At 37.0% G+C, this 27,376-nt stretch overlaps 1 protein-coding gene across 1 annotated transcript in view; it reads right to left on the bottom strand.

Moving 5' to 3' along the window:
* Positions 1-26,395, bottom strand: part of TNFSF4 (TNF superfamily member 4) — a 122,624-nt gene extending 96,229 nt beyond the window's left edge. The window contains exons 1-2 of the mRNA XM_082614429.1: positions 26,364-26,395; positions 24,699-24,770 (exon numbers count right to left, since the gene is read on the bottom strand). Of these exons, the coding sequence (XP_082470555.1) occupies positions 24,699-24,707 (9 nt within the window). The 5' untranslated portion in view covers positions 24,708-24,770; positions 26,364-26,395. The remainder of the gene's footprint in view (positions 1-24,698; positions 24,771-26,363) is intronic.
* Between the last annotated feature and the right edge of the window lie 981 nt (positions 26,396-27,376).

The following is a 27,376-nucleotide window of genomic DNA, read 5'->3' as shown; positions in this document are numbered from 1 at the left end:
ACACTGGTGTTTTTAAGGTGTTGAGAGGCAATTACTGTCAACCAAGAATTGTATACTATCAGAACTACCTTTCAAAAATGAAGGTGAAATAAAGACATTTCCAGATACATAAAAACTAGCAGTCACCAACAAGAGACCATCATTAAAAAGACTACCAAGAATATATTTCAGACAATAAGAAAAATCTTCCTAAGAGTAAGTCTAAGACGCTGGAAAAAATTATGAGCAAGGAAAATGATCTACATATAGGTGAACCTGAACATACATTTTATTTATAGGGAAACCTTAATAACAAAGGCTAATAGATGGACCTAATAAAAATAAGGACCTAAGTAAATGGACGACAATAATAGTATGTAAGTTAACAGAAAAGTAAATGGAATCAAAACGTTCTAGATTTTCTACTGCTCATAAAAGGCAGACTTTGATAAATATGATGGTAAAATTTAAAGCATATTTCTAACGGTAACAGAAATAAAGAGGGGACACTGGAAGAAAACAAACAAAAATTCAATTAATAAAAACACAAGAAAAAAAGCATGAAAAAGTAGAACAAAGAAAAAGTAACATGATAGAGGAAAACAGCCAATATATATGAGAAAAATAATCATCTTTAAATATAATGAACTAAAGTCAACAATTAAAAGATATAGATTGTTCACTTAGATTTTTCAAAATTCAGTTGTATCTTATTTACAAGAGAGCCAGTTATAGGCTATTTCCAAGAGAACTGTCTATTAGCAAACTATGGCTCATAGGCCAAATTATCGTGTCTGTTTTTATAAATAAAGCTTTGTTGGATCACAGACATACACATTTCTTTACATGTTCTCTATGGCTGCTTTCACTCTTCAGAAGCAAAGTCAAGTAATTGCAGTGAGACTGTAGGGCCTGCAAACCTGGCACTTTATGGAAAAATGTTTGCTGACGTCTGACCTAAAATAAAAAGACATGGAAAGGTTAAAAGATTCAGTTAATCTAGAAAATATTTTTAAAATAAACTGTTTGTAACAGTAAAGTAGCCTCAGAAAATAACGAAACACTGCCCAGAGAAATTAAAGAAGACATAACTAAATAGAAGTATATACTATGCTCATGGATTACAAGACTCAAAATTGTTGTCATTTCACCTCAAAATGTTCTATAAATTCAGTTCAATCCCACTCTAAACTCCAAACAGAGGTTTTGTTTTGTTTGGTTTAAACAACCTAATTCTAAAATTTATATGGAAACATAAAAGACCTAGAATAATCAAGGCAATCTTGTATTAGAATAAAGGTGGAAGAATTACACTATCTAACATGATGACATTATGAAACTGAAGAAATTAAGACACTATTACATTGGTACAAGAATAGAGCAATGGTACAGAACAGAGATACAGAAACATACACACATACAGTAACCTGATTTGTATCAGAGATGCCAATTCAATGGGGAAAGGATAATCAATTCAATAAATAATGATGAATCAATCAGATATCCATTTTTAAAAGTTAACCTTAACTCCAACCTTATGATATGTGCAAAAATCTATTCCAAATGGATCAGACTTAAATATGAAAGCTAAATCAGGGGCCTCCCTGGTGGCGCAGTGGTTGAGAGTCCACCTGCCGATGCAGGGGATACGGGTTCGTGCCCCAGTCTGGGAGGATCCCATATGCCGCGGAGCGGCTGGGCCCGTGAGCCATGGCCGCTGGGCCTGCGCATCCGGAGCCTGTGCTCTGCAACGGGAGAGGCCACAACAGTGAGAAGCCCGCATACCGCAAAAAGAAAAAAAAAAAAAAAAAAAAAAAAAGTTAACCTTAACTCCAACCTTATGATATGTGCAAAAATCTATTCCAAATGGATCAGACTTAAATATGAAAGCTAAATCAATAAAGATTCTAATAGAAAAATTAGATGAATATCTTCTTGAACTTGGAGAAGACAAAGGTTTCTTAAATAGGACACAAAAAGCACTAACCATAAAAGAAAAAAAGGGATATATTAGACTTCCTTAAAATCAAGAACTTCTGTTCACCAAAAGACACTACTAAGATAATGAAAATGCAAATCACAGAGATATTTTTTAATGCATGTAACTGACAAAGAATTATTACCCAGTATATTTGTTTAATTACATACATCAATAAGGAAAAGACAGACGACCCAACGGGGGGGAAATGAGCCAAAATCCAGTCACTTAATAAGAAAAAAAAAAAAGACATCCAAATGGTGCATAAACATATGAAATTGAGCTCAACATCACTGTTCGTCAGAGAAATGCACATTTAAAACCACAATGAATTCTCTTAGCTTTTGCTTGTCTGTAAAGGTTTTAATTTCTCCATCGAATCTGAATGAGATCCTTGCTGGGTAGAGTAATCTTGGTTGTACGTTTTTCCCTTTCATCACTTTAAATATGTCCTGCCACTCCCTTCCGGCTTGCAGAGTTTCTGCTGAAAGATCAGCTGTTAACTTTATGGGGATTCCCTTGTATGTTATTTGTTGTTTTTCCCTTGCTGCTTTTAATATTTTTTCTTTGTATTTAATTTTTGATAGTTTGATTAATATGTGTCTTGGTGTGTTTCTCCTTGGATTTATCCTGTATGGGACTCTCTGAGCTTCCTAGACTTGATTAACTATTTAATCCCATATTAAGGAAGTTTCCAACTATAATCTCTTCAAATATTTTCTCAGTCCCTTTCTTTTTCTCTTCTTCTTCTGGGACCCCTATAATTTGAACGTTGATGCGTTTAATGTTGTCCCAGAGGTCTCTGAGACTGTCCTCAATTCTTTTCATTCTTTATTCTTTATTCTGCTCTGCAGTAGTTATTTCCACTATTTTATCTCCCAGGTCACATATCCGTTTTTCTGTCTCAGTTTTTCTGCTATTGATTACTTCTAGAGAATTTTTAATTTCATTTATTGTGTTGTTCATCATTTTTTACTTGCTCTTTTGTTCCTCTAGGTCCTTGTTAAACGTTTCTTGTATTTTCTCCATTCTATTTCCAAAATTTTGGATGATCTTTACTATCATCACTCTGAATTCTTTCTCAGGTAGACTGCCTTTTTCCTCTTCATTTGTTTGGCCTGGTAGGTTTTTACCTTGCTCCTTCATCTGCTGTGTGTTTCTCTGTCTTCTCATTTTGCTTAACTTACTGTGTTTGGGGTCTCCTTTTTGCAGGCTGTAGGTTTGTAGTTTCCATTGTTTTGGGTGTCTGCCCCCAGTGGCTAAGGTTGGTTCAGTGGGTTGTGCAGGCTTCCTGGTGGAGGGGACTAGTGCCTGTGTTCTGGTGGATGAGGCTGGATCTTGTCTTTCTGGTGGGCAGGTCTGCATCTGGTGGTGTGTTTTGGGGTGCGTGTGGCCTTATTATGATTTTAGGCAGCCTCTCTGCTAATGGGTGGGGTTGTATTCCTGTCTTGCTAGTTGTTTGGCATAGGGTGTCCAGCACTGTAGCCTGCTGGTCGTTGAGTGGACCTGGGTCTTGGCATTGTGATGGAGATCTCTGGGAGATTTTCACTGTTTGATATTATGTGGAGCTGGGAGGTCTCTGGTGGAACAGTGTCCTGAACTCGGCTCTCCCACCTCAAAGGCACAGGCCTGATGCCCAGCCGGAGCACCAAGACCCTGTCATCCACACAGCTCAGAATAAAAGGGAGAAAAAAGAAAGAAAGAAAGAAAGAAAAAAAGTAAAATAAAATGAAATAAAGTTATTAAAATAAAAAATAATTATTAAAAATAACAAAAAATTTTTAAGTAATAAAAAAAAAGAAAGAAAGAAAGAAGGAAGAGAGTAACCAAACCAAAAAACAAATCCACCAATGATAACAAGCGCTAAAAACTATACTAAAAAAAAAAATGGTAATAAAGAATCTCGGGGCAGGACAGGAATAAAGAGACAGACCTACTAGAGAACGGACTTGAGGACATGGGGAGGGGGAATGGTAAGCTGGGACAAAGTGAGAGAGTGGCACGGACATATATACACTACCAAATGTAAAACAGATAGCTAGTGGGAAGCAGCCCCATAGCACAGGGAGATCAGCTCGGTGCTTTGTAACCACCTAGAAGGGTGGGATAGGGAAGGTGGGAGGGAGGGAGACACAAGAGGGAAGAGATATGGGGTATATGTATATGTATAGCTGATTCACTTTGTTATAAAGTAGAAATGAACACACCATTGTAAAGCAATTATACTCCAATAAAGATGTTAAAACAATTTTTTTAATAAAAATAAAACCACAGTGAGATATGCTACACACCACCAGAATTACCAAAACTAAAATACAGACAATACTAAGTGTTTGCAAGGATATAGAGCAACTGGAATTCTCATACAGTACTGGTAGGAGAGTAAATTGGTACAACTATTTTACAAAACTGTTTGGTTGTATCTACTAAGGTGAAACACATACTTAAAATTCTATTTAGGATTTAGCAATTCTAATCCTGGGCATTTACCAATATATACTTATTCCCTCCACCAAAGACACAGACAAGAATGTTCATAGAAGTGTTATTCATTACAGTACCAAATTAGAAACAACCTAAATGACTGTCAATAATAGAATGGAGAAATATTCGCATGATATTCAGAAAAATTATTCAGAACAATTTTAAAAATCCACTAATACAGAAAAAATATAAATAAATCTCAAAATCATACTAGCAAAAAAAAGACACAAAAAATACATATTGTATATTTCTATTTATATGAAGCTTAAAAATATATAAAACTTAACAATGTTGCTAAAGGTTCAAAGAGTGGTTTAAGTGGTTATTGCCAGGAAGCAGACATGAGAGTCTTCTGTGGTTCAGGAGATGTTCCACATCTTGAGCTAAGTGATAGTTATATGGGTGGGTATGTGTGTATAAAAATTCTTTGTACTATATATTAAAGATTTGTGTATTTTACTGTGTATAATTTACCTCAATTTTTAAAGTGTCAAAATACATAAAGCAAAAATTGATAGAGCTATAAAGAGAAATGGATAACTCAACCATCCCAGTATTAGACTTCAATAAACCTCTCTCCTTAATAAATAGCCAAGCAGACCAAAAAATTAGTAAGAATATAAAAGACTGAACACAATTAACAAGATTGATTTAATGGAGATATGTAGAACCAGTCCCTAACAATTAGAAAATACCCTTTCTTCTCACATACATATGAAATATTTATAAGATAATAAGTCATACGTCAAATTCCAAGAAATTTCAGATATGTCTTGTTGTATAGAATACATTCTTAGGGCATAATGCAATTAAGTTTGAAATCAATACAAAAAATTTGAAACTCTCATACATTTTGGAAACTTTAAAACACAGTTGTGAATAATTCATGGATTAAAAGAAATTATAATAGAAATTTTTAAATGTTTAAAACTAAGCAATAATAAAAATAACACAGATCAGGACTTCCATTTCTGCCATGTTGGAATAAATAGAACGAAACTTTTTCTCCTACTATAGACCTTTGTAAAACTGGACAAAAATATGAAATAATGTTTTAAGAAATTGTACAACAGGTACCACAGAACTGTGATCCCTAACAGAGAGGAATGAACTAGGACAACCCTATGCTCACCCTGGCTTTCTGTTGGAGGAATTTCCAGACTCTAGCACAGAGAGGGAGAACACAATCAGAAACCACATCCCTCAGTGAGTTGAAGAGGCAGAGAAAGGAGCTCTGGCAGTGGGTGAGGGTGCTAAGGAGAACATATTTTTCAAAGAAGCGTACTAGAAAAAAGGAAGAGATACAGAGAAAAGGCTCTAGAAATATTCATAATAGTCCCCTTTAGTCCACTGCTAAACCGTAAGCCATGTACACATATGGTGAAATGTTGTAAGGCTGGGCAAAGAATTACAGGAGAGCTCCAAAATGAAAAATTCTCAGAGCTCTTATAAGGTGGAGGGATGTTTGAGTTAATGAAGGCTACTTTAAACTTTTCCAAATAAAGTTTAAAACAACTTCAAAATGAAGAAGCTTATCCACATGTAACGACTGCTTGCCAGAACTTTTTCAATGTTCTTTAAAAAAATGTAATCAAATCCAAACTCTCAACAATGTACCAATCATAATAACCAGCATCTAACAAAAATTACTCTTTAAAAATTACTAGACAGGCAAAAAGCAGGAAAATGTGACTCACAATAAGTAGAAAAGTAAGTCAGTAAAAACAGCCAAAAAACAACAGTAATGAAAAATTAGCAACCAAGCACATTAAAACATAATGAGAGTAGAAATGGCAAGATTTACAAAAGAACCAACTGGAACTTCAAGAACTGAAAAAGCAATATCTAAATTGCAAAGTTCATTGAATGTAATTACAGCAAATTAGACACTGCAGAAGAGTCAGTGAGCACGAACATATGTAATAGAAACCATCCAAACTAAAGCAGAGAGAGAAAAAGAATGGAAAACATTAACAAACCCTTAAGAATCTGTAGGACAATATTAAGCAATCTGACAGAAGTGTAATTGGAGTCCCAGAAAGAAAGGAGAAAGATGTGAGGTTGAAAAAAAAATATGAAGAAATAATGGTTCAACATTTTCTACATTTGATGAAAATTAAGAGCCCACAGACCCAAGAACCTCAATGAACCACAAGCAGGGTGAAAGCAAAAAAAAAAAAAAAAAAAAAACTTACAAGGCACGTTATAATTAAATTGCTTTTTAAAAATTTTCATGAAGAGAAAATCTTAAAAGTGCCCAGAAAAAAATACATGTTACAACATATGACATGATATGACATGACATTACAAATAAGAATGACTGAAGAGGGCTTCCCTGGTGGTGCAGTGGTTGAGAGTCCGCCTGCCGATGCAGGGGACACGGGTTCGTGCCCCGGTCCGGGAAGATCCCACATGCCACAGAGTGGCTGGGCCCGTAAGCCATGGCTGCTGAGCCTGCACGTCCGGAGCCTGTGCTCCGCAACTGGAGAGGCCACAACGGTGAGAGGCCCGTGTACCGCAAAAAAAAAAAAAAAGAATGACCGAAGACTGTCAGAATAATGTACACCAGACTACAAAGGAATGATATCTTTTAAAGTGTTGAAAAAAATCTGTCAACGTTAAGTATATCCATAAAGAATATCCTTCAAATGAAAGGAAATAAAGACCTCTGCAGACAAGAGCTGAGGGACTCTGTCACTGGCAGATCTACACTAGAAGAAATCTTATAAGAAGTTCTTCAGATTGAAAAAAAATTATACCAGATGGAAAGGTGGATCTACACAAAGGAATGAAGAGACTTAGAAATGCTAAGTACGTGGTAAGTACAAAAATTCTCTTGCTTCCTCATTTTTTAAAGATAACTGAGTGTTACAGCAAAAATAATATGAAAGTAGTGTGGTTTTTATAGAGGGAAGTCAAATGTGTGACAACAATACAACAAACTACAAAAGGGTAAATGAATGTACACTGTTGAAAGATTTTTATGTGATATATAAACAGGTATAATGTTATTTGAAGGTATCAATATATTTCAGTAAGTTAAAGATGCAACTGAAACCGTACAGCAACCATTTAAAGGAGACAGAGCTAAGAGGTCAGTAGTGGAAATAAATAAGAATACTAAAAAATGCTTAATTAATCTAATGCATGGTAGGAAAGCAGAAAAAAGGTAGAAAGAACAGATTGGACAAATAGAAAACAAATAGCAAAATGGTAAATTTATACCTAATCAAATTGTTTATCATAAAGAATGTAAACATTTGTTAACACTCCACTTAAAAGGCAGAGACTGTCAGATTAGATAAAAAGGAAGGCCTACTTTATGCTGCCTATGAGAAAGTTTGACTATAAAGATACAGACAAGTTAAAAGCAAAAGGATGGAGCATATATCCAGAGACAACTCTAATTCAAAAACATACATGCACCCCAATGTTCACAGCAGCACTATTTACAATAGCCAAGACATGGAAGCAACCTAAGTGCCCATCAACAGATGAAAGGATAAAGATGTGGTATATATACACAATGGAATATTACTCAGCCATAAAAAAAAGAATGAAATAATGCCATTTGCAGCAACATGGATGAACCCAGAGATTATCATATTAAGTGAAGTAAGTCAGACAAATATCATATTTCACTTACATGTGGAATCTAAAAAATGATACAAATGAACTTATTTATAAAACAGAAATAGACTCACAGACATAGAAAACAACCTTAGGGTTATGAAAGGGAGTGGGGAGGGGGACATAAATTAGGAGTTTGGGATTAACGTACACACACTATATGTATATATTTTATACATATAAATAAAACAGATAAACAACAAGGACCTACTATATAGCACAGGGAACTATATTCCGTATCTTATAATAACCTATAATGGAAAACAATCTGAAAAAGAATATATATAAAACTGAATCACTCTGCTGTACACCTGAAACTAACACAACATTGTAAATTAACTATACTTCAATTTTTTTAAAAGGTTTAAAAATTAAAAAGGATAGAAAGATAACATTAAAAACTCTAACCATAAAAAAACTAAAATGATTTTATTAATATCATGCAAACTAGACAGGAAAATAAGGAAAGTTATCAGGGACAAAGACTGGCACTTCATAATGATAAGGGGTCAAATGATTAGGAAGATAACAATCTTAAGCCTATAAAGACTCAATAACAACTTCAAAATACATGAAGCAAAACTGACAGAACTTCAAGGAGAAATATAAAAGCCCACAAATGCAATTGGAAATTTCGATACTATTCTCTTAATAAATGATAGAACAAGTAGAAAATCAATATGGATATAGAAGACTTTAACAACGCTATCTAACAACTTAATCTAACTGGCATTTAGAGAACATTACAACTAACAACATCAGAACACACATTCTTTTCAGGTACACATGTAACAGTGAGCAAAACAGACTCTATGCCCTTCCACAAAACAAGTCTTCTTACGTTTAGAAGAACTGAAACAACAGAAATTAAAGTTAAAAAGAAACAAGGAATATAAATCAATACCTAAAAGAAATCTGTAAAAGAACGCATATTTGGAAATTATAAGATGCACTTCTAAACAACCCATGGATCAAAAATTAAAAAATCACAAGAGAAATTAGAAATAATTAAAGAAAAATTAAAACACACCATAACAAAATTTGCAGAGTATATGTATTATATATTAAAAATTATATATAATATATATAATTAAATACCTAAAGGGCATTTATGGTTTTATATACTTACATTAAAATAGATGAGGAGCCGGTTTCCAGGGTGTGGGGCCTCCGCGGCAGCCTCCACATAGCTTGGCTCCTCAGGTGGCTGCTCCATGGGTTCCTGGCCGGCATCACCGCCCTCGTGCTTGCCGTAGCCTCCTGGTTCATGCAGACCAGGAGGCCCGGATCTCCTTCCTCAACGTAGCATTCTTCGGCTTCCCGCGCCGGGCTCTGCACAGATTCAGATCTTATCTCCACTTCGTACACGCCCAGGCAATAATAGCCGGGATCATAGTAGTGGCCTGTGGGCGGAGGCTGCGGTAATGGCAGGCAGCGGAAGCCCTGTGCCTCCAGGAGCTCTGCTAGTTACGAACAGAGAACTGGGCGGAGGTCTAGCCTGTCGCTCTTTCTGGTGCCTGGTATGGGTTACAACGTCTCCGCAGGGTTCCACGCCTACGTGCTCTGCCTTGGACAATTGCTATTGGCTTTCCTTTTACCGCTAGTTGTGGGCGGCGGGGTGGGGGGCGGGCTTGCTTAGGCGCGCAGGCTCCGGGGCGTGACTAAAAAATAGGTGCACTCTGGGAAAGCAGGGAGGGTGCTGGCGGAATGGCGGCTCTGGTTTACAGTTCAGCTTACTACTCCCTACTCGAATACAATAGCTGACCTGAGGAAGGGGCTGTACTGGGTTATGCAAGCTGATTTTGAGAGGGGAGGGAGAGCCGAAGACCTCGCAGTAACCACAGGAGCCCTTGTGGAAATGTTTGGAGACGATCACATGCTCCAACCTTTCGTATTTGGCAGCCGGTACAGGCCACAGGCTAATAATTAAGCTGAAATGATGAACTATGGTGCTGCTTGCTTTCAGTTTCTGCAGAGCCCACCATGCTCTCTGGAGCAGCGGAATTCCCCAGCGGAATCTAGGGCTGGATTTGCAAAGCATTCTGGGTCAGATAAACTCTGTAAGAAACTCAATCCACCCCTTCAGAAAGTTCAAGCACTCCAGATTTTTAGTAATGAATTCACAACAGAGTGCATGTGTAGACCGCCGCCCAGGGCTTAGTTCATCCAAAAACGCTTTCATTGCACAGACTCGGGACATCACAGTGGAGTCTGCATCCTCTGCTCTGCTCCACCCCAGCGTCTCTGGTTGTAGGTCTTCCACACAAGCTTAGGTGGTCCTCTGCTGGGCTCCTGCTGTGAACCCAGGTGAGTTTCCACCTTTCCCCCTCCCCCTCCCTTTTTCTAAAAATAGCATCCTGATCTCCTGCTCAGAAAAAAGTTAAATTGTATTAATTATCAAATAAAAGAGATCCAGGCCAGATTGAGCATTTTATGAAAGAAATTAAACCATTTTGGTGAGATCATGGGGTTTAGGCACCTCACCTATTGTGCCTAATGGATAAAGCCTGCCTCATGTTTCTGGAGGATGGCTAAGAAATCAGCTAAAACATGGTGACTGATCAATTTAATTTTAAGAAGAAAGCTGTCAATGGATGGCAACCCCACAGCCTGTCTGGCTTTAACCAAGATATTTCCTCCTCAGACTGGCTCTTGCTGGATTATGCAGGCCTCCTCATCTCTTGACTAGATTCTCTGTGATGAGTTTTGGCCTTGGATCAGTTATAACATGAGAGACCTATAAGGACTTTCCTTTAAAAAAAAAAAAAAAAAGAGTTCTAAAATCAGTCATCTAAGCTTCAACCATAAAAAGCTAAAAAAGAAGGTAGACTGAGTCCAAGGTATATAAAAGAGCAAAATAATAAATATATGTATGGAAGTCAATAACATAGAAATTGAACAAACAATACAGAAAATTCAAGGAAACCAGAAGTTGGTTCTTTGCAAAGGCAATACAATTGATAAAACTCTAGGTGAGTAAGAAAAAAAAGAAAGAGAGAGAAAAGGCAAAAATTATCAATATGAGAAATGAGGAGATTCAGAAGAGCCAACAGACATTAAAAAGATGATAAGAGTATGACCAACTTTATACCATATTACATAGAAAGGACAAATTTCTTAAAAGTCAAAAATTAGCAAACCAACAAAAATAAGAAAAAAGAGAGAAAACCTTAATAACCCTATACAGTCAATGAATTACATTTATTTTTTTTCAAAAAAAAACCTTTCCACAAAGAAAACTCCAAGTCCACATGGCTTCACTGGTGAATTATATTAAATACTTAAGAAAGGAAAAAAATACACATTTTACACAAATCCTTTCCAAAAATAGAGAAGGGAACAATTCCCAACTCCTTTCACAAGGCCAGCATTAACCTAATACCAAAACTAAATAAACTTTCCACAAAAATAAAATAAATAAATAGAAATAAATTTTCCTCGTGAACATAGATGCAAAAATACTTAACAAAATGTTAACATATCAGCCATATATAAAAAGGACAATACACCCTAATAAACACCAAAGTGGAGTTTATCTCAGAAATGAAAGGTTGTTTTAACATTCAAACATCAATGTAATCAGCCATATTCACACATGAAGAAAAACATCTGATCATCTCAATAGATGCAGAAAAAGCACTTAAGATTAGACACTCATTCACGATAAAACCTCTCAGCAAACTAGGAATGAATTAATTCCATCAATCTGATAATGAGCATCTTTAAGAAACCTACAGCTAGTACCACAATTGATATTGAAAGATAAAATGTTTCCCCCAGACTAAGAAGGCAATGTTGTGGGTTCCCACAATTTCTATTCAATATTGTGTTAGAGGTTCCTAGCCCATGCAACAGTACAAGAAAAACAATAAAATTATCCGTATGGGGAATGAAGTAGTAAAATTTTCTTTATTCTTAGACAAACTGTTAGTGAATATAGACTATCTTAAGCACTCTATTTTTTTAAAAAAGGCTACTAGAAATGATAAGTGAATTTAGCAATATTACAGGATACAAAAGACGATATACAAAAATCAATTTTATGTTTAAATAACAATTTAAAACCAAAATTAAGAAAAAATATTTATGATAGAATGAAATAAAATGAAATATTTAGGGATAAATTTAACAAAATATGTGCAAGACCTGTACACTAAAAACTATAAAACTTTATTGAGAGAAATTTTTAAATGTCTAAGTAAATGAAGAAACATTCCATGTTCAGGGATTAGAATTCTCAATATTATTGAAATGTCATTCCCCCCAAACTCATCTGTAGAGTCAATACAATTACAAACAAAATTGGAAATTAACAAAACTAATTCTAAAATGTATATAGAAATGTAAAAGATCTAGAATAGCCAAATTTTGTAAAAGAACAGCACTGGAGTACTTCCACTCTATGCTTTCAAGATAATTCAAAACTACAGTAACCAAGAGAGTATGGTATTGGCATAAAGTACACATATAGATTAATGGAACAGAATAGGCAATAAAGAGATAGAACCATTATGTTACCCACATTGCCAATTTATTTTCAACAAAGGTGCCATGATAATTCATTGGGGAAAGGAAATCCAACAAATGGTGCTGGAACAACTGATATATGTTTGGAAAAAAATAAACTTTGACCCTTTCTTTCATACCTTACACCAAAAATAACTCAAAATGGATCATAAACCTAAACATAAAAGCTAAAACCATAAAACTTCTAAAGGAAAACATGAAAGAAAATATGTTTGTGACCTTAGGGTAGGCAATGTTTTCTTACATAGAACACAGAAAACATGAACCATAAAAGACAAAGCTGTTAAAATGAACTTAATTAAAATTAAAATCTTTTGCTCTTAAAAGAGCAGACTGGGGAGGAAAGCCACAGACAAGGAGAAAATATTTGCAGTACATAAATGGACAAAAAATTTGTATCCAGAATATATAAACAATTCTTACAACTGAATACTAAGAAGACAACCCAATTTTTTAAATGGGCAAAATATTTTAATAGGCATATCACAAAAATTACACAAATGTCTGATGAGCACATGAAAAGATGCTCAACATCATCAGTCATCAGGGAACTGCAACATAAAACCACAGTTAGATACCACTACACACCCACTAGAACAGCTAAGATTTAAAAGACTTACAATAACGAGTATCGATGAGGATATGGAGCAACTGAAAGTCTCATATATTACTGGTAGAAATTGAAAATGATACAACAGTGTTTTTAAAACACTTGGGACATTTCTTATAAAGTTAATCTTACAGTTATCATATGACCCAACAATTCCACACCTAGGTAATTACCCAAGAAAAATGAAAATATATCTCTACATAAAAACCTGTGCATGTATGTTCAAAGAAGCTTTATCCATAATAGCCCAAAACTGAAAACAACCCAAACATTCAAATATCCAAATAAATGGATAAGCAAACTGTGATCTATCCATCCCATGGAATACTAATCCACAATGAAAAGGAAGTAATTACTGTTACATACAACAACATGGATAACTTTCAAAAATATTCTGTTGAACTAAAGAAACAGAGCAAAGAACGCATGCTATTTGTTTCCATTTATATGAAGTTCTACAAAAGGCAAAACTATAGTGACAGTAGATTAATGTGATAGGGAATAATGGCAAAGGGGCATAAAGGTACATTTTGGGATGATGGAAAAAGTCCGTATTTTAATTGTGGTGGTAAAACAGGTGGTGTGTACAATTACTGAAACTAAGTGTATTCTTTAAAATGGTGCACTTTAGGGCTTCCCTGGTGGTGCAGTGGTTGGGAGTCCGCCTGCCAATGCAGGGGACACGGGTTCGTGTCCCGGTCCGGGAAGATCCCACATGCCACAGAGCGGCTGGGCCTGTGAGCCATGGCCTCTGAGCCTGCGCGTCCGGAGCCTGTGCTCCGCAACGGAGAGGCCACAACAGTGAGAGGCCCGCGTACCGCAAAAAAAAAAAAAAAAAAAAAGGTGCACTTTAACATATGTAAATTAAATCTCAATAAAGTTGATTTAAAATACCATAGATTAAATTTGTGGACTATAATAAAGCAATGCGTTGAGGAAAATTTACATCTTTTTAAAAATTGAAGTATAGTTGATTTACAATGTTGGGTTAGTTTCTTGTGTGCAGCAAAGTGATTCAGTTATACATATATATTCTTTTTCATATTCCTTTCCATTATGGTTTGAAAATATACGTCTTTGAATGCTTACAGCTTACATTAGAAAGAAGAAATGATAAGATTAATGATATAAGCTTCCAAGTTAAGAAGTTAGAAAAAGCATAAGGAAGGAAGGGAGGGAGGGAGGGAGAAGGAAATGATAAAGAGCAGAATTTATTGAAATAGCAAAGAAAGAAACAAAATTGAGAATCAACAAAGCCAAAAGTTTGTTCTTTGAAAAGAATAGTAGAAATTGACAAACTTCTAACTATGCAGCTCAATACCGTAACCATTAGTCATATGTGGCTATTTAAATGTAAATACTTTTTAATTACAATTAAATACCATTAATGTAGTTCCTCAGTCACACTAGCTACATTTCAAGTGTTCAATAGCCACATCTGGCTAGTGGCAACCTCACCGGACAGAGCAGAATAGAGCATTTCCATCATTGCTAAAAGTTCTTTTGGACAGCACTATTCAAACAAGTCTGATCACAGAAAAGAGAAAACACGTACAAGGTCTCTGCCCTCAAGAAATGTTTGTTCTTATGAGTGAAAAAGACAAATTACACAAGAATTTATAATATGATAAAATTATAATACACTCCAATGATATAGGGAACCACATATCAGGAAGCCCAAACTTGCATCACCCTAGAGGTCTTCTTAGAGGAAGGTATTTTTAAGATAAGTATGAGTTAGCCAGAAAAAGAGCTACAAAGAGAACATGCTTGGCTAGAAGCCCTAACCCTTTGGAGACAAAAGGTGATGGTACCAAGCACATCTGCCCATCCCAAACTGGATGTCTAACCACCTAAATTTCAGTTCTACCCAACAAACATTGATTTGATATTTAAAGGGAAAAATAGAGGCTTGGAAAGGATCTTGACAGAATGGATACACTGCTAAAAACACATCTCCTTACCATGTTAATGAACAGGAGTAGGCAGAAAGATAATGATGTGTTTATCAAAAGCTTGCTATTTCCTCCTGACCACCTGTACCCATTGCCAACCATGCTTCTCCCATGGAGATGACTGTGCTTGACAAGTTCTAGGTATAGCAAGGAGGATGGTCTGGATGGACAAGAGTGATGAAAAGACAAAATCACATGTAAGAATGAAACATCCACTTACCCTCAGCACTACCTCTCAATGGGCTATGGAGCCCTGGGTAGATGGGAGTCAGAAAAGCAGATATTGTTACTTCTCTTCCTTCTCAGGAAACTGGAAGATGGTTCACACTTTCCAAAATTCAGTTAATTAGTGAACAAATATGTATTGACACTTCTGTGTTCCAGACTATGGAGATATAATGATGAACAAGAGATTCTTTCTGACTTCAGAAAATACAAGGGAAAGTATATGGTGCCACAAAAAGGGTGCCCAGTCTACCCTTGGGAGGTCAGGGCAGGCTTCCATGAGAAAAATGCTTCCGTTATATCCATACACCATCTAATGATATGTGATACCTTATTTCCTTTAAGAAACCTGGTAAGGGGAGAATTACCTGCCTACATAGGAAAAGAAGCATTGGTGTGGAGGTCAAATCTGTCACAGTCCAAGTAAAGTTAGGTTTCCCAGGCAGTGATGCAGTCTCCTACCAGGGTGCCTTAGTGATAAAAACAAACATGTTGTTGACAAGGCCAGGGTTGAGTGCAAGATTCATCCAACCCATAAATCTTGAAAAACCAAGAAGCACAAGGTTAGCCAGGCCCTGATCTGCCCTTCTGCTTTGTTGAAATTTTCCTGGCCAATCATCAGCTCCCAGAGATGGAGCCCAAGCTAAAATTATGGGTCCCAGGAGCACAGCATTGAAATTAAAGGCAGAGTTTGTCCACATCTGACCCAAGCAAGGAGGCTGAAGAAGGGAATATGAAATGTGCAATGTAAACCTAAGCTGGCTTCTTAACCAGAAGGAATGGAGGGAGATGAATGAATGGATGAATTAATAGAAAGAAGAGCAGAGGGAGAAGAACAGCATGTTTAACAGAAAACCTCTGAGGTAGAAGGGAAAACTAGCCTTGTGTGGGCAAAGGGTTGGGAAATGTCTCTGGTTAGAAATAAGCCAAGTACACCTCCCTGGAGTTGACCACATGACATTTATCTCCAGTTTTCAACCAAAACCAAGATCATGCCATCAGGGTTGAAAAAGCCTAAGATTCAAAGCAAACATTTCCACTGCTCTGGGGAAGTCCATGCTAACTCTACCCTGACCTGAAGGATGATCACCTACTTTCAGGACAGGGACTAAGAAAGGTCTTTCATGGGGAAAGATCAAAAATGAGACCAAAGCAACCACGACCGCAACAAAAAGAGTGAGATAAAGAGACACTTAGAAATGAACACCCACTTGTTTTCATATAAACAAGTTGAGTCAAAGTGGTGTTCAGGTGATAGATCCTATATTGTAGCCAAGAACCCCCAGAACTAAACAAATACAGTGGTTTTCCTTTCCTGCCAACAGTATGATTGTTGCAGCCTCTACCTGGTGGGGAGGGGGTGAGAAAAACGTTCTAAACCACGTAAAGATTTACTTAATGTATATAGTTCAGTCGACTGATTTGTCTGTCTCCTTTGTTCTGTTTTGTTTTGAATTTACTTCACTCGAGCAGGCCTGAGTTGCAATGGCGAAGTAAAGAGATGGTTTTTGGCACCTCAGGAAAATTCCACCTCTTTTCCTCATCCCTCCCCTTTGCAGTCTCCTTCCCTATTCCTCATGCTAATGGAGAGCTCCCATAGCCTCTTCAATCCCTTCTCCACCAGTCATTTACAAAGGGCTTTGGCAAGCATCCTTTCCGTTATTTGTACTACAACCCTGTGAAAAAGTCACCCAAGATATCATTTTTGCCATTTTACAAATGAGACAACTGAAAACAAAGAAGTAACATGACTCATATAGTAAGTGGCAGAGTTCTAATAAGAACCCAGGTCTTTTAACTCAAGCCTCAGAGTTTCTTCAAGCAGATCACACTGGATAAATAAAATGAATTTTATGTCCAAAAAAACGTGCTGAAACCTAGTAGCTATATAACTAGTACCTAAAAGTAATGCTTCTATACTAACAACTATGCAAGATACATCCCCAGCTGGTTAAAATATTCCTCTTACATATGTGAAATCAAAAACACGAGTCACTTGGATAAATGAATGAACTATATAATGTCACTTACTTAATAATAGTTTTGGAGGACTGTAGTGGATGCTGCTATATGCCACCCAGATCCCTGCATTCAGAATTGAAGCACATTCATTATTCCCCCAGCTTCTGTGAGTATTGGCAGTAGCTGACAGCACTTAGCTGACTCATTCTCTGGGAAACGCCCTCACTAAATGCATGAAAGTTGCCTTGCTCCTGGTCATGCCCCACTGGGAGAGCCAACCTGCATCCATTGACTAGCAAATGAGCAATAAAGGCCCAGTTCCCTTGCCTCAAGGTGAGAAGATTCTGAAGGGATCATCCCAGCTTTAGAGTTACCCAAGGATCTTGTGAGGCCTTCGTTGTGATGGTTCCACATTTCAACTCTTCCCTCTGCCCAATCCTACTTCCTTCATCCCCCCACAAACGTTGCTTTTGAGAAGACCCCTGTACACAAATTCCAGTCACCTGTAGAAGTTTTCCAGTGGAAGCCTATCTGAGATAAGCACAGTGAGACAGCCACTGTGAGCTGCCTTTAAAGGACTTGGCATAGTGAGGGAGACAAAGAAGCAAAGGGGTAATTACAGTATAGGGTGGTAAGTCTACAATGAAACAATATATCCTGTGGATAGAATTGGGGTGGGGGGGTAATAAATTTTAGGCACAGAAAATAGCATATTTCCTCATATTTTTAGTTATAAAATATAGATGTCTTTGTTCTTGTCTCATTATACTGGCTTTGATGGCCAAGAAGGCTATGGTAATCCATTTGGGAGAGTAATGTCATGCAGATATGAGGAGAAAATGCCAAAGGACTAGCTTGACAAGATCAAGGCTTGACATTTACTTGATTTCAGGGAACTGAGGGTTTTTGCTATTTCCTTGAAATGTCTTTCTATGGTTTAGAACAGCCTAACTCTTAAATTCTACCACGTTTTATCAAAAGATTCACAGCAGGTAACTCATAAGTACTTTCTGTATTGACTGTTGGATTATGATACCGGAATAAAGGCTTTTTGGGGGGCAATGCATAACAATGATTTTGCAGAAATAATCTAAATTTGTAATCATGAATGCAGAGTTTATCTGTTTCTCAGACTGTGATGACTAGATAAATTGGGATTCCAGCATGCCCCCAAAGCATGTAGGGGTGAAGGAATGTGAGGGATAGGGGAGTACAGAGTTGGTGCTGAGGGGCTCCTCAACTATAAAGACTAAGTGATTTTTAAACCCATCCTCCAAAAGCCTCAAAAGGCTGAACTTACATTTAGGCTGGTTTTTTCTCCCAATGTCTGGAAAACATGTTTTACTGATTTGTTTTATGAGCTTAATAAATCACTAGGCTCTATTAATTTTTTTATGGCTGCTCAATATAATCCCTTACCTCCTCCAAAATAAGTGATGTTGATGATGATGATAGATAGATAGATACATAGATAGATAGTTAGATAGGTAGACAGATAGATAAAATAAAAGCTGACATTGATCTTTAACATCTCTGGAGAAGACCAAGCAACCCCAGAGTCCTTTATCTTTAGCCCAACCATATTGGGGGTTTCTCCAGCCAGGAACTTCCTAAGAGAAAGAGGAGGGGAGAAGAATATCAAAGGCAGAAATCCTTAGTCATTCAGAGAAGACATGAAAGATAGTATCTCCCACTGGTGTTGATTGCACTTTATTAGCCCTTAGAGAACTCAAAGGTCCCTGGGGCACTCTGTTGTCATGGAGGGATTTTCTTAGGGTAGGGACTTCCCCAAGAGTCTCTGTCAAGTTTCCCTCTCTGTAGTTGCCAAAAGCCAACCGTCTTAATGCACAAGTGAATTGTATTTTGTTGATTGTTGGATGTGTGAAGCTACAGGCATTAATTCAAATATAAGTCAGCGGAATTTTTTTCTACCCTTTACTTTCAGGTGGAGAAAAACTTGTCCCACCCCCCCAAAAAAAAGAAAAACAAAATCAACATAATTTCTAGTGTGCTGGGATGAGTAAACAGTCAATCCAAACTGCTATAATTTTTGTGATCAATTTCTAAATTTTTACTATGAAGTGATCCTATTTTGGAAGAAGCAGCATGGTGTATTAAAATCTGACTGAAACTTCCACTTATGGAACCTTCCACTTATGCCATTTGCGGTCAATGTGACCTTGAGCAAGTTACACAGGCCACTGAGCCTCAGGTACTTTTATCAGCAAGGTGGGGATTCTAATGTCTATATCATTGCAGTTCTTTTGAAGAGCAAATGAACTGGTTTTGAAACACGTTGATTCATGTGCTTAATAGATGACAGCCCATCTTGTTATTGTAGTTTTGCTCACTCCAAATACTCAATGCAAAAAATTCAGTCATTAAAGAAAAAAATTTGAAAAGTTTCTTGATGCCTAAATCCCTTTATATATGAAATAGTACTATAGGATGAGTTGAATTCTACAGTTACTTTCAACTCAGGCTTTCTATGATTGAGTTTTAACTAGCATATGAACAAAGCAGATAGAGAAACTATTATTTTTATATAGAACTTTAACAAATATGCTTTGATAGAAAATTAGGTGAATCAGAATACCACATTTCCCAGCATTTTGACTAATACAAATGTGACCAAACATTGGTCTTAAAGTGTTTGAAACTAAAAGGAGTAACAAGAAAATTAAAGATTTTACAATATCACAAAATATCCCTTTATCACAAATGCCATTATAGCCCTTATCTGAAAAATGGGGTAATAATGTAATTAATTGTTTGGGTTGTTGTAAGGATTCCACTTTTATTTTTTTAGTTTTAAAATTTTTATTATTTTTTGGCCACGCTGCATGGCATGCGGGGTCTTCGTTCCCTGACCAGGGATTGAACCGGCGCCCCCTGCAGTGGAAGCACAGAGTCTTAACCACTGGACCATCAAGGTAGTCCCTCCACTTTTAAATAAATGTAAATCATTAAGCCTAAGTACCTGGCATGTGATATGAGCAAAATGAATAGTAGCTATTAGTATTAGCTATTATATCAAAAGCATTTCCAAACACTCCCTGATCTTTGTATGAATGGCTCCTTCGTTCATTGATTAATTCATTCACCCAATATCTACTGAACATGTTGTTTGCTGGGCACTGGTCCAGTCACTGGGAATGCAGACACAATGGTGAAGGCAAAGTCTCTGCTCTATTTGAAGTCTCATTTCTACTGTCATCTCCTTCCAGAGCCCTCCTCCATCACTCAATCTAGGTCACACCTCCCCATCCACCACCACCACCACACTGTCACCCCTGCAGGTCACTAGGCTTTATTTGATTCAAAAATGCTTATGACTACCCAAAACTCTCTTGTTCATTTATTTGCTTACTCACTTCTTTCCTGTTCAACCTCCGCTCGCTCCACCCCAACCCCCACAGAACATACACTCCATAAAGGCGGGGACCATGACTTCTCATTTACCACTGTGTTCCCTGCACAGTGCTGGCTATTACTCACTCAGTGCTCCCATAATTCTACCCAACTTTAATAGCAAAATTCCAGAGAAGAAAATCATTTGAGCAATTCATTTGCTTTTCTTTGCAGATTAGGTTGATGTGTGGAATTTATAAAGAAAAGCTAGAAGAGTCAAGGTCATTTAACTTACAGGAGAGAAATAAACTTTAAAAATGGCCTTTGATAGTCTAGAAGCCTGGGTTCTAGTGCTGTGAGACCATGTGGAAGTCACAGCCTCTCCAACCATGTCCTTGTCTGTAAAATGGAAAGGATCATGTCTACTCTGACAAACCCACTCGTAGGGCTGTCATGTGGCAAGATACATAGCTGGCATTAGGACCCTAGCCTTTACAACATGGTTTAACATGCATTTGCCCAGATGAGTCTTACAAAAGTGACCCTTTGAAGTACAGAAGGGAGGGGCTATTTTTATTCTGTTTTACAGAAGAAGATACTAATATTAGAGAGTTCTTTTGAGTCTGGTAAGAAAAGAAGCAAGGAAAAGAGAAGTGTATTATAACGGTAGATACATGTCACTATACCTTTGTCCAATCCCATAGAATGTACAACACCAAGAGTGGACCACAATGAAAACTATGGACTTTGGGTGATAATCATGTGTCAGTGTCGGTTAATCAGTTGTAACAAATATTCCACTCTGGTGAGGGATTTTGATAATGGCGTATGTGATAATGGCATGTGTGTGGGCAGGAGGTATATGGGAAACCTCTGTATCTTCCTCTCAATTTTACCATGAACCTAAAACTTCTCTGAAAAAATAAAGTCTTTTTTCAAAAAACGAAAAATTAGAGAGAGAGAAGTGACTGGGGTCAAGTGGGGAGAGAAAGGTCAAGCAGCATCTTTGCAAGATGCTATTGTTCATCACACTCCCACTTTCGTTATCTCCTGAGATCCTTTCAGTCACTCTCATCTGATTTTATAGATGGGGAAACTAAAGTGCAGAAAATTAAGGTAATGGTTTACCCACAAGTAGCCTACTGGTAAACAAAGATGACAGGTTGCGAAGCCAGTTCCTCCAATTTCAAACCCCACACATTTCATTTTCACCACGTTGCTTCCAAGAAATGATCAAGGGCAAGATATTTGGCAAAAGAGAAATATGCTATGAAAAGAAAATTAAAATCACCAATCATTTTTAAACAAAGGAGGATTATCAACTCTTTTTTCTTTTCCCAGATTTAACTGAACTCTGGGTGGGGAATGTATATGGAGTAACATGAGGATTAGCTATGAGGAAGAATTTAATAACAGAGACAGTGATTTAGCCACTAATGAGGTTATGAGGGATACCCTTGGAATATAGCTTTAAGATGCAATTAAACCCTAACATCGAACCTTCCATCATTCCAGGAAAAGTTGAATGAGAATCTGTGTGAAGACAAAGGGACGGATGTTAATTTAAAGTTCCTAGCTGTCATCCTTGATCTTTATAAAATGGAACTATCTTTTTAAACTGTAAAAGATTTGTTTTTACACATTTTTTTTAAATTCAGAAGTGAATAACATAGGAAGTACTCCACAAACTCCACTCAGAAGCCCCTTTCCAAGAGACAATCATTGTTAACAATTTGATATTGTGCCTTCTACACTGTATTTATTTTACCTAAGTGTGATCATTCTCTACATACTGTTCTCTAACCGTTTTTTTCCACTCCATATGATAGACAATGTTCCAGGTGAAAAGGTAAATCTACCTTTTTATTTTCAATAGTGGACATACCATAATTATTATTTTCTTTTTATTGAAGAATTTAATACAGTAATATTTTCAGAAGAAAGACAGATCATTTCACCAATTTCTTTTCATTCTCCTGTCCAGTTTCAACCACCCACAGAGTTTTAGTTGTTCCCACTTTATAGGTGTGAAAACAGTCATTTCTTTCTTCCCCAGAAGCTTTGGTCACTTGGCCCACTAATTCTGTGTATGTAAGAAATATTGACATGAAATAAGTATTCATTTCTAGAACAAAAAATTCTCCAGGTAAAGGTTATGGTATTTTCTGCTTCACATAGAACTTGTGAAAAATAAAATCTTTAATGCATGGGATTCAAAATTAATATCCCATGACCAGAGAAGTGACCACAATCTCACATCACAGCAGTACTTAAAAGTTCTTATAAACCAAGTAAAGGAGTTGAGATTTTATTCTGAAGGCAATGGGAATTAGTGGGGCATGAAAGTATTTTTAACTGGGGGAGAGCATAGTCAGATAATTGATACAAGGAAGATCTCACTAGCTAAAGATAATGGTTTAGAATGGTGAAAATCCAGGGGCAAGGAGACCCAGTTACTCACAAATGACAAGTCTTTATTAAGATATTGTAACCGAAAAACCAGCCTGAACTGACCCTGTCCTGTTCCTAACCAGAACTAAGTTGTTTTTCAGAGACAACAGAGCAAAACTAAATCATGCAGCCAACAAACGCACAGAGGAGAAAATTTTGCCTTTAAATAACACCAGGAACTAAAGTTTCTCCCCCACCATGGAACCAAAAGACCAGAACATGGCTAGAACCCGAATGCCAGAATCCTTTCAGAAGCGAAGGGTTTTTTGTCCAGGAAGATCCCGTGCTGAAGCCTCTTTACCATATCTTACCATACACGGCCAAGTCCTGAAGCCCTCCAATTGAACCCTGCCCCATTCCAACCAGTGCTTCCACATACCAACCCATTCTACCTTAACTCATAAAAATTTGACTGAACCCCATATCAGGGAAACAGGCTGAGAGCCTTGCCTCCTGTCTTCTTGCCGGTCGCCTTCTCACTAAAGCGTTTTCTTTTCTCAGAAGTCAGTGCCATAGTATTGGCTTCTATGTGCATTGGGCAGAGAGCCCCATGCTTAGTAACAGTATTAAGTATTATACCTTATTCATACTTTACCTTTATTTTACTTTTTTAAAATACTACTTTACTTACTTTATTAAGATATTAAGTATTGTTGAGGCAAGTTGATTCTGAGCCTTGATATAATTACTGCTGACAGAAATATTGTAGGCAAGCAAAACTTGACACCCCAAAATGTCTCTCTGGTATGTGGATTATTTCAAACTGAAAACAATCAAGGCCCAAAAGATTCAGGAAGAAACTTTGACCTTCCCACTTCAAACTGCCTGAAGACAGTAGATAGAAGCCTTGTTCTAGGAAGGGAGCTGTCAGAGTAAATGATTATAGTATGAACTAGGTTTGTAAACAGGGATGAACCTAGCAAAGTCTGTTTGTTAAACTTCCTCTGTGTCCCATTGTCTCTTCATGGCCCAGCAAACATTTGTTTACCAAACATTTGCTTTTCTGTCTCCACTCAATGGCCTTCCTCCCCTGTGAAGTCCTGAACTCCTACCCCCAACATCTTCTTTTGTCTTTAGCTGAAGATGATATTTAAGGTGAGGGTTTCAACCTTTTTAGCAAGTTATTTAATTTTTCTGGGTCTCTCCCATGTATACGTGTTTTTAAACTTTTGTGTGATTTTCTCCTGTTTATCTGTCTCATGTCAATTTAATTCTTAGACCAGCCAGAAGAACCTAGAAGGGTAGTGGAAAATTTCTTCCACCCCAACAGTATAAATACAAACTCTGGCCTCTCCTTCTAAAATGTCCCTTGCCCTCAGTAAATTGCCAAAGATACCAACCTCCACTTCCAAGAGGGCTTAATTACATGGCTGTAGGCTGGAAGCCTGTTTCTCACCACATGAACCTCTCTCTCCACAGGGCTGCTTGAGTGTCCTCATGCCATGGAAGCTAGCTTCCTCCAGAGCAAGCAATCCAAGAGAGAAGGCAAGAAGAAAGCCATGTGCTTTACATCCTGGTGTCAGAAGTCACACAATGTCATACATACCTTATTCATTTCATTGGAAGTAAGTCAGTTAGTCCATCCCACGCTCAATGGAAGAGGAGTTAAGTGCCATCTCTAGAAGAGAGGAATGTCAAAGAATTTTTGGACATATTTTAAAACCCCCAGAGGAGTCTAGTTTCAAATCCAGATTGATACACATGAGAGTCAGAGGCTTAGGGGACTGTGAGACATAATTCTCCAGGAATTCACAAAAGCAAATGGGAGTTCTTTAGACTTTCACAGTCCATAGAACTGGGAGGATTCAGTTTAGTTTATCTGGACATCTGAGAGGCAGGGAGGCCAAATGATACTTCAGTTATCCTATTAACCTCCCCATGTTATCAAATGTGTTACTGAGAGCATGAGATCTAATTCTTTCCTGTTAATACTCAAAATTATAAAAACATCCAAAGTATTTCATTATTTCCATGTATCCCAATTTTTAATTCCAACTGAAATTGGCATCTATGTTAGCACTCAGGGGGTGTTCTGCTCTTTCTGGGAAGGATTAGACATATGTTAGCTGGAGAAGGTGAACCTTTAAAATGAGCCTTTGAGTGCCTGGATCCCCTTTTCTCTTCAGGCTTTTGTCAAAGGCAGGTTTAGCTCATGTGTGTGGGTATGTGTGTGTTTGCTTGAAATTAGACTGAGAAATTACATCGTTTAACCAGTTTATTGTACCAGTTGGACACTGTAGGGTAAAGGCAGGAATAAATTTTACTTTTTATCACCACTGCCCCCCTTTAAATGCTCTATTATTAATTCATGTACCCTCCCTTCAATGAAATCTCAATCAGATCTCATAGCTTTTCCAATCACCCTCAGATAATAAAATATTACTCTATTTTGTCTAGTCTAAGATAAACATATTTTTCCATTTTAATATCTCATCTCTGAATCTCAAAGTCATCTTGTAGTCATAATTGGAAGGGATTTTTTCCCCAAGTGTTATATAAAATAATGGAACATCCTATAAGCAATAGCATCTTAGACTCAATGAAATTTAATAATCTCTTTTTCCAGGTATTAAAAAATCTAGTCAGTTATAATAATCAAAATCCTATTCTCATCAAATTTAAAACTTCTCTCTTCTCTGATCTCTAGCCTACTTCAGGCTTGGAAGCCTATAATGAAAGAAGATGGGGATGGTTAGAATCATCTTCAGCTCTTATTCTACCTTCTCCTTGACTCCGTAGCTGATGCTTTGGGACCTTTCAGGGATTGGAGTGAGGAGATTGAAAAGAAGTAAAAGTAAATATAGTATTATTTCACAGTACAGTTATACTCTGGTATAGGTATTCTCTCTGTGAGGGATGTTCTAAATGTCAATTCTTTCTTTCTTGGAGTGGTTTTGTGGCTTTTTCAGAGACAACTTCCATCACTGGGGATCTCTCACCTACAGTTCATTTGACGTACACTATGCCTCCTCTTACAACTTCCCCTTTAGCCACTGGTTTTTGTGGCCCACTCCTCCATTGGATTTACTCCTCTTGTGTGGAGTCCTGTTCATAACAACCCAATACATTCCTACCTCGGGGGCCTCATGGGTTCATGGGAAATTCAAACATCCTTTGTCACACCAGATGCTAGAAGTTGTGGTGGATTCCGACAGAGCCCTTTTCCCTCACTGTGCTCCTAGTCAACAGAGCTCAGGCCACTGACTCTCACCTTTAAACTTTGTAGTTGTGAGTCAGATGCCAGTCCTTGCATGGAACTTGTGAAAAACTCTCCAAATGGTTCTCTAGAAGCATCATCACTGGGTCTGAGAACAGTATCTCATTATTTACCTCTTGGAATGGTCAGTCTTAGGCAACTTCACTTCTGTTTCAGGTTTCATCATCAACTTTAAGACAAACACACTCACATATAAAATGCTAAAAAAGAAAAAAGGTTTATTTATTTTTTTCTACGTGTCATAGTGCTTTTCATTTTCTATTTAATGTCACTTTACATATACAAAAATTTAAATTTTTAGCATGAATTTTACCATTATCTTTATAGTGTGCATAGCTAGTTTTATTTTTTGTTGAATTATAGTTAATTTACAATATTGTGTTAATTTCAAGTGGACAGCAAGGTGATTCAGTTATATATATATATATATATATATATATATATATATATATATATAATTTTATTTATTAAATCAATCAATTCTCTACTTTTTCCCAAAAAATGCTGAGAAACTGCTCACAATAAAAGATATAACAGTAGGGTGAGATACAGTGACTATCTACTTTATGCTGGGTCTTTTATGTTACTGTTGATATATTGAGAAGGACAAAACATCACTAATGTAGTATGCCTGCCAAGAATGCATAACCCAAATTTAATCATGAGGAATAGCAGACAAAGACTCAGAATATAGAAATCAAAACGAACTATCAGCTTTCTTACTGACAAAGATAATTTGCAGAATGCAGAGGCCAAATGCTAATACTTCCTAAAACTTGGCTCCTGAATTAGTCAGATTTAACACCAGTCCCTCTCCTCAGTACATGCATAAACCATAGGCCTCTTAATTCAGGAAACAATGTCTACCCCATTAAGCTTATCAAACGGAGGAAAGGAGACTAGAATACCCTGGCTCTGGGGTAGGCAGATTGAAAAGAGAAAAGAACCCAGAAGCAGCTGACATACACATGTCCACACAGTACCCAGATAGCACAAATGGCAACTTT

The sequence above is a fragment of the Mesoplodon mirus genome (genome assembly GCF_964341445.2).
Source record: "Mesoplodon mirus genome assembly, chromosome: 3".
NCBI classification, from domain to species: domain Eukaryota; kingdom Metazoa; phylum Chordata; class Mammalia; order Artiodactyla; family Ziphiidae; genus Mesoplodon; species Mesoplodon mirus.
The sequence above is the reverse complement of the archived record's forward strand: the minus strand, read 5'-3'. Positions and strand labels throughout refer to the sequence as shown.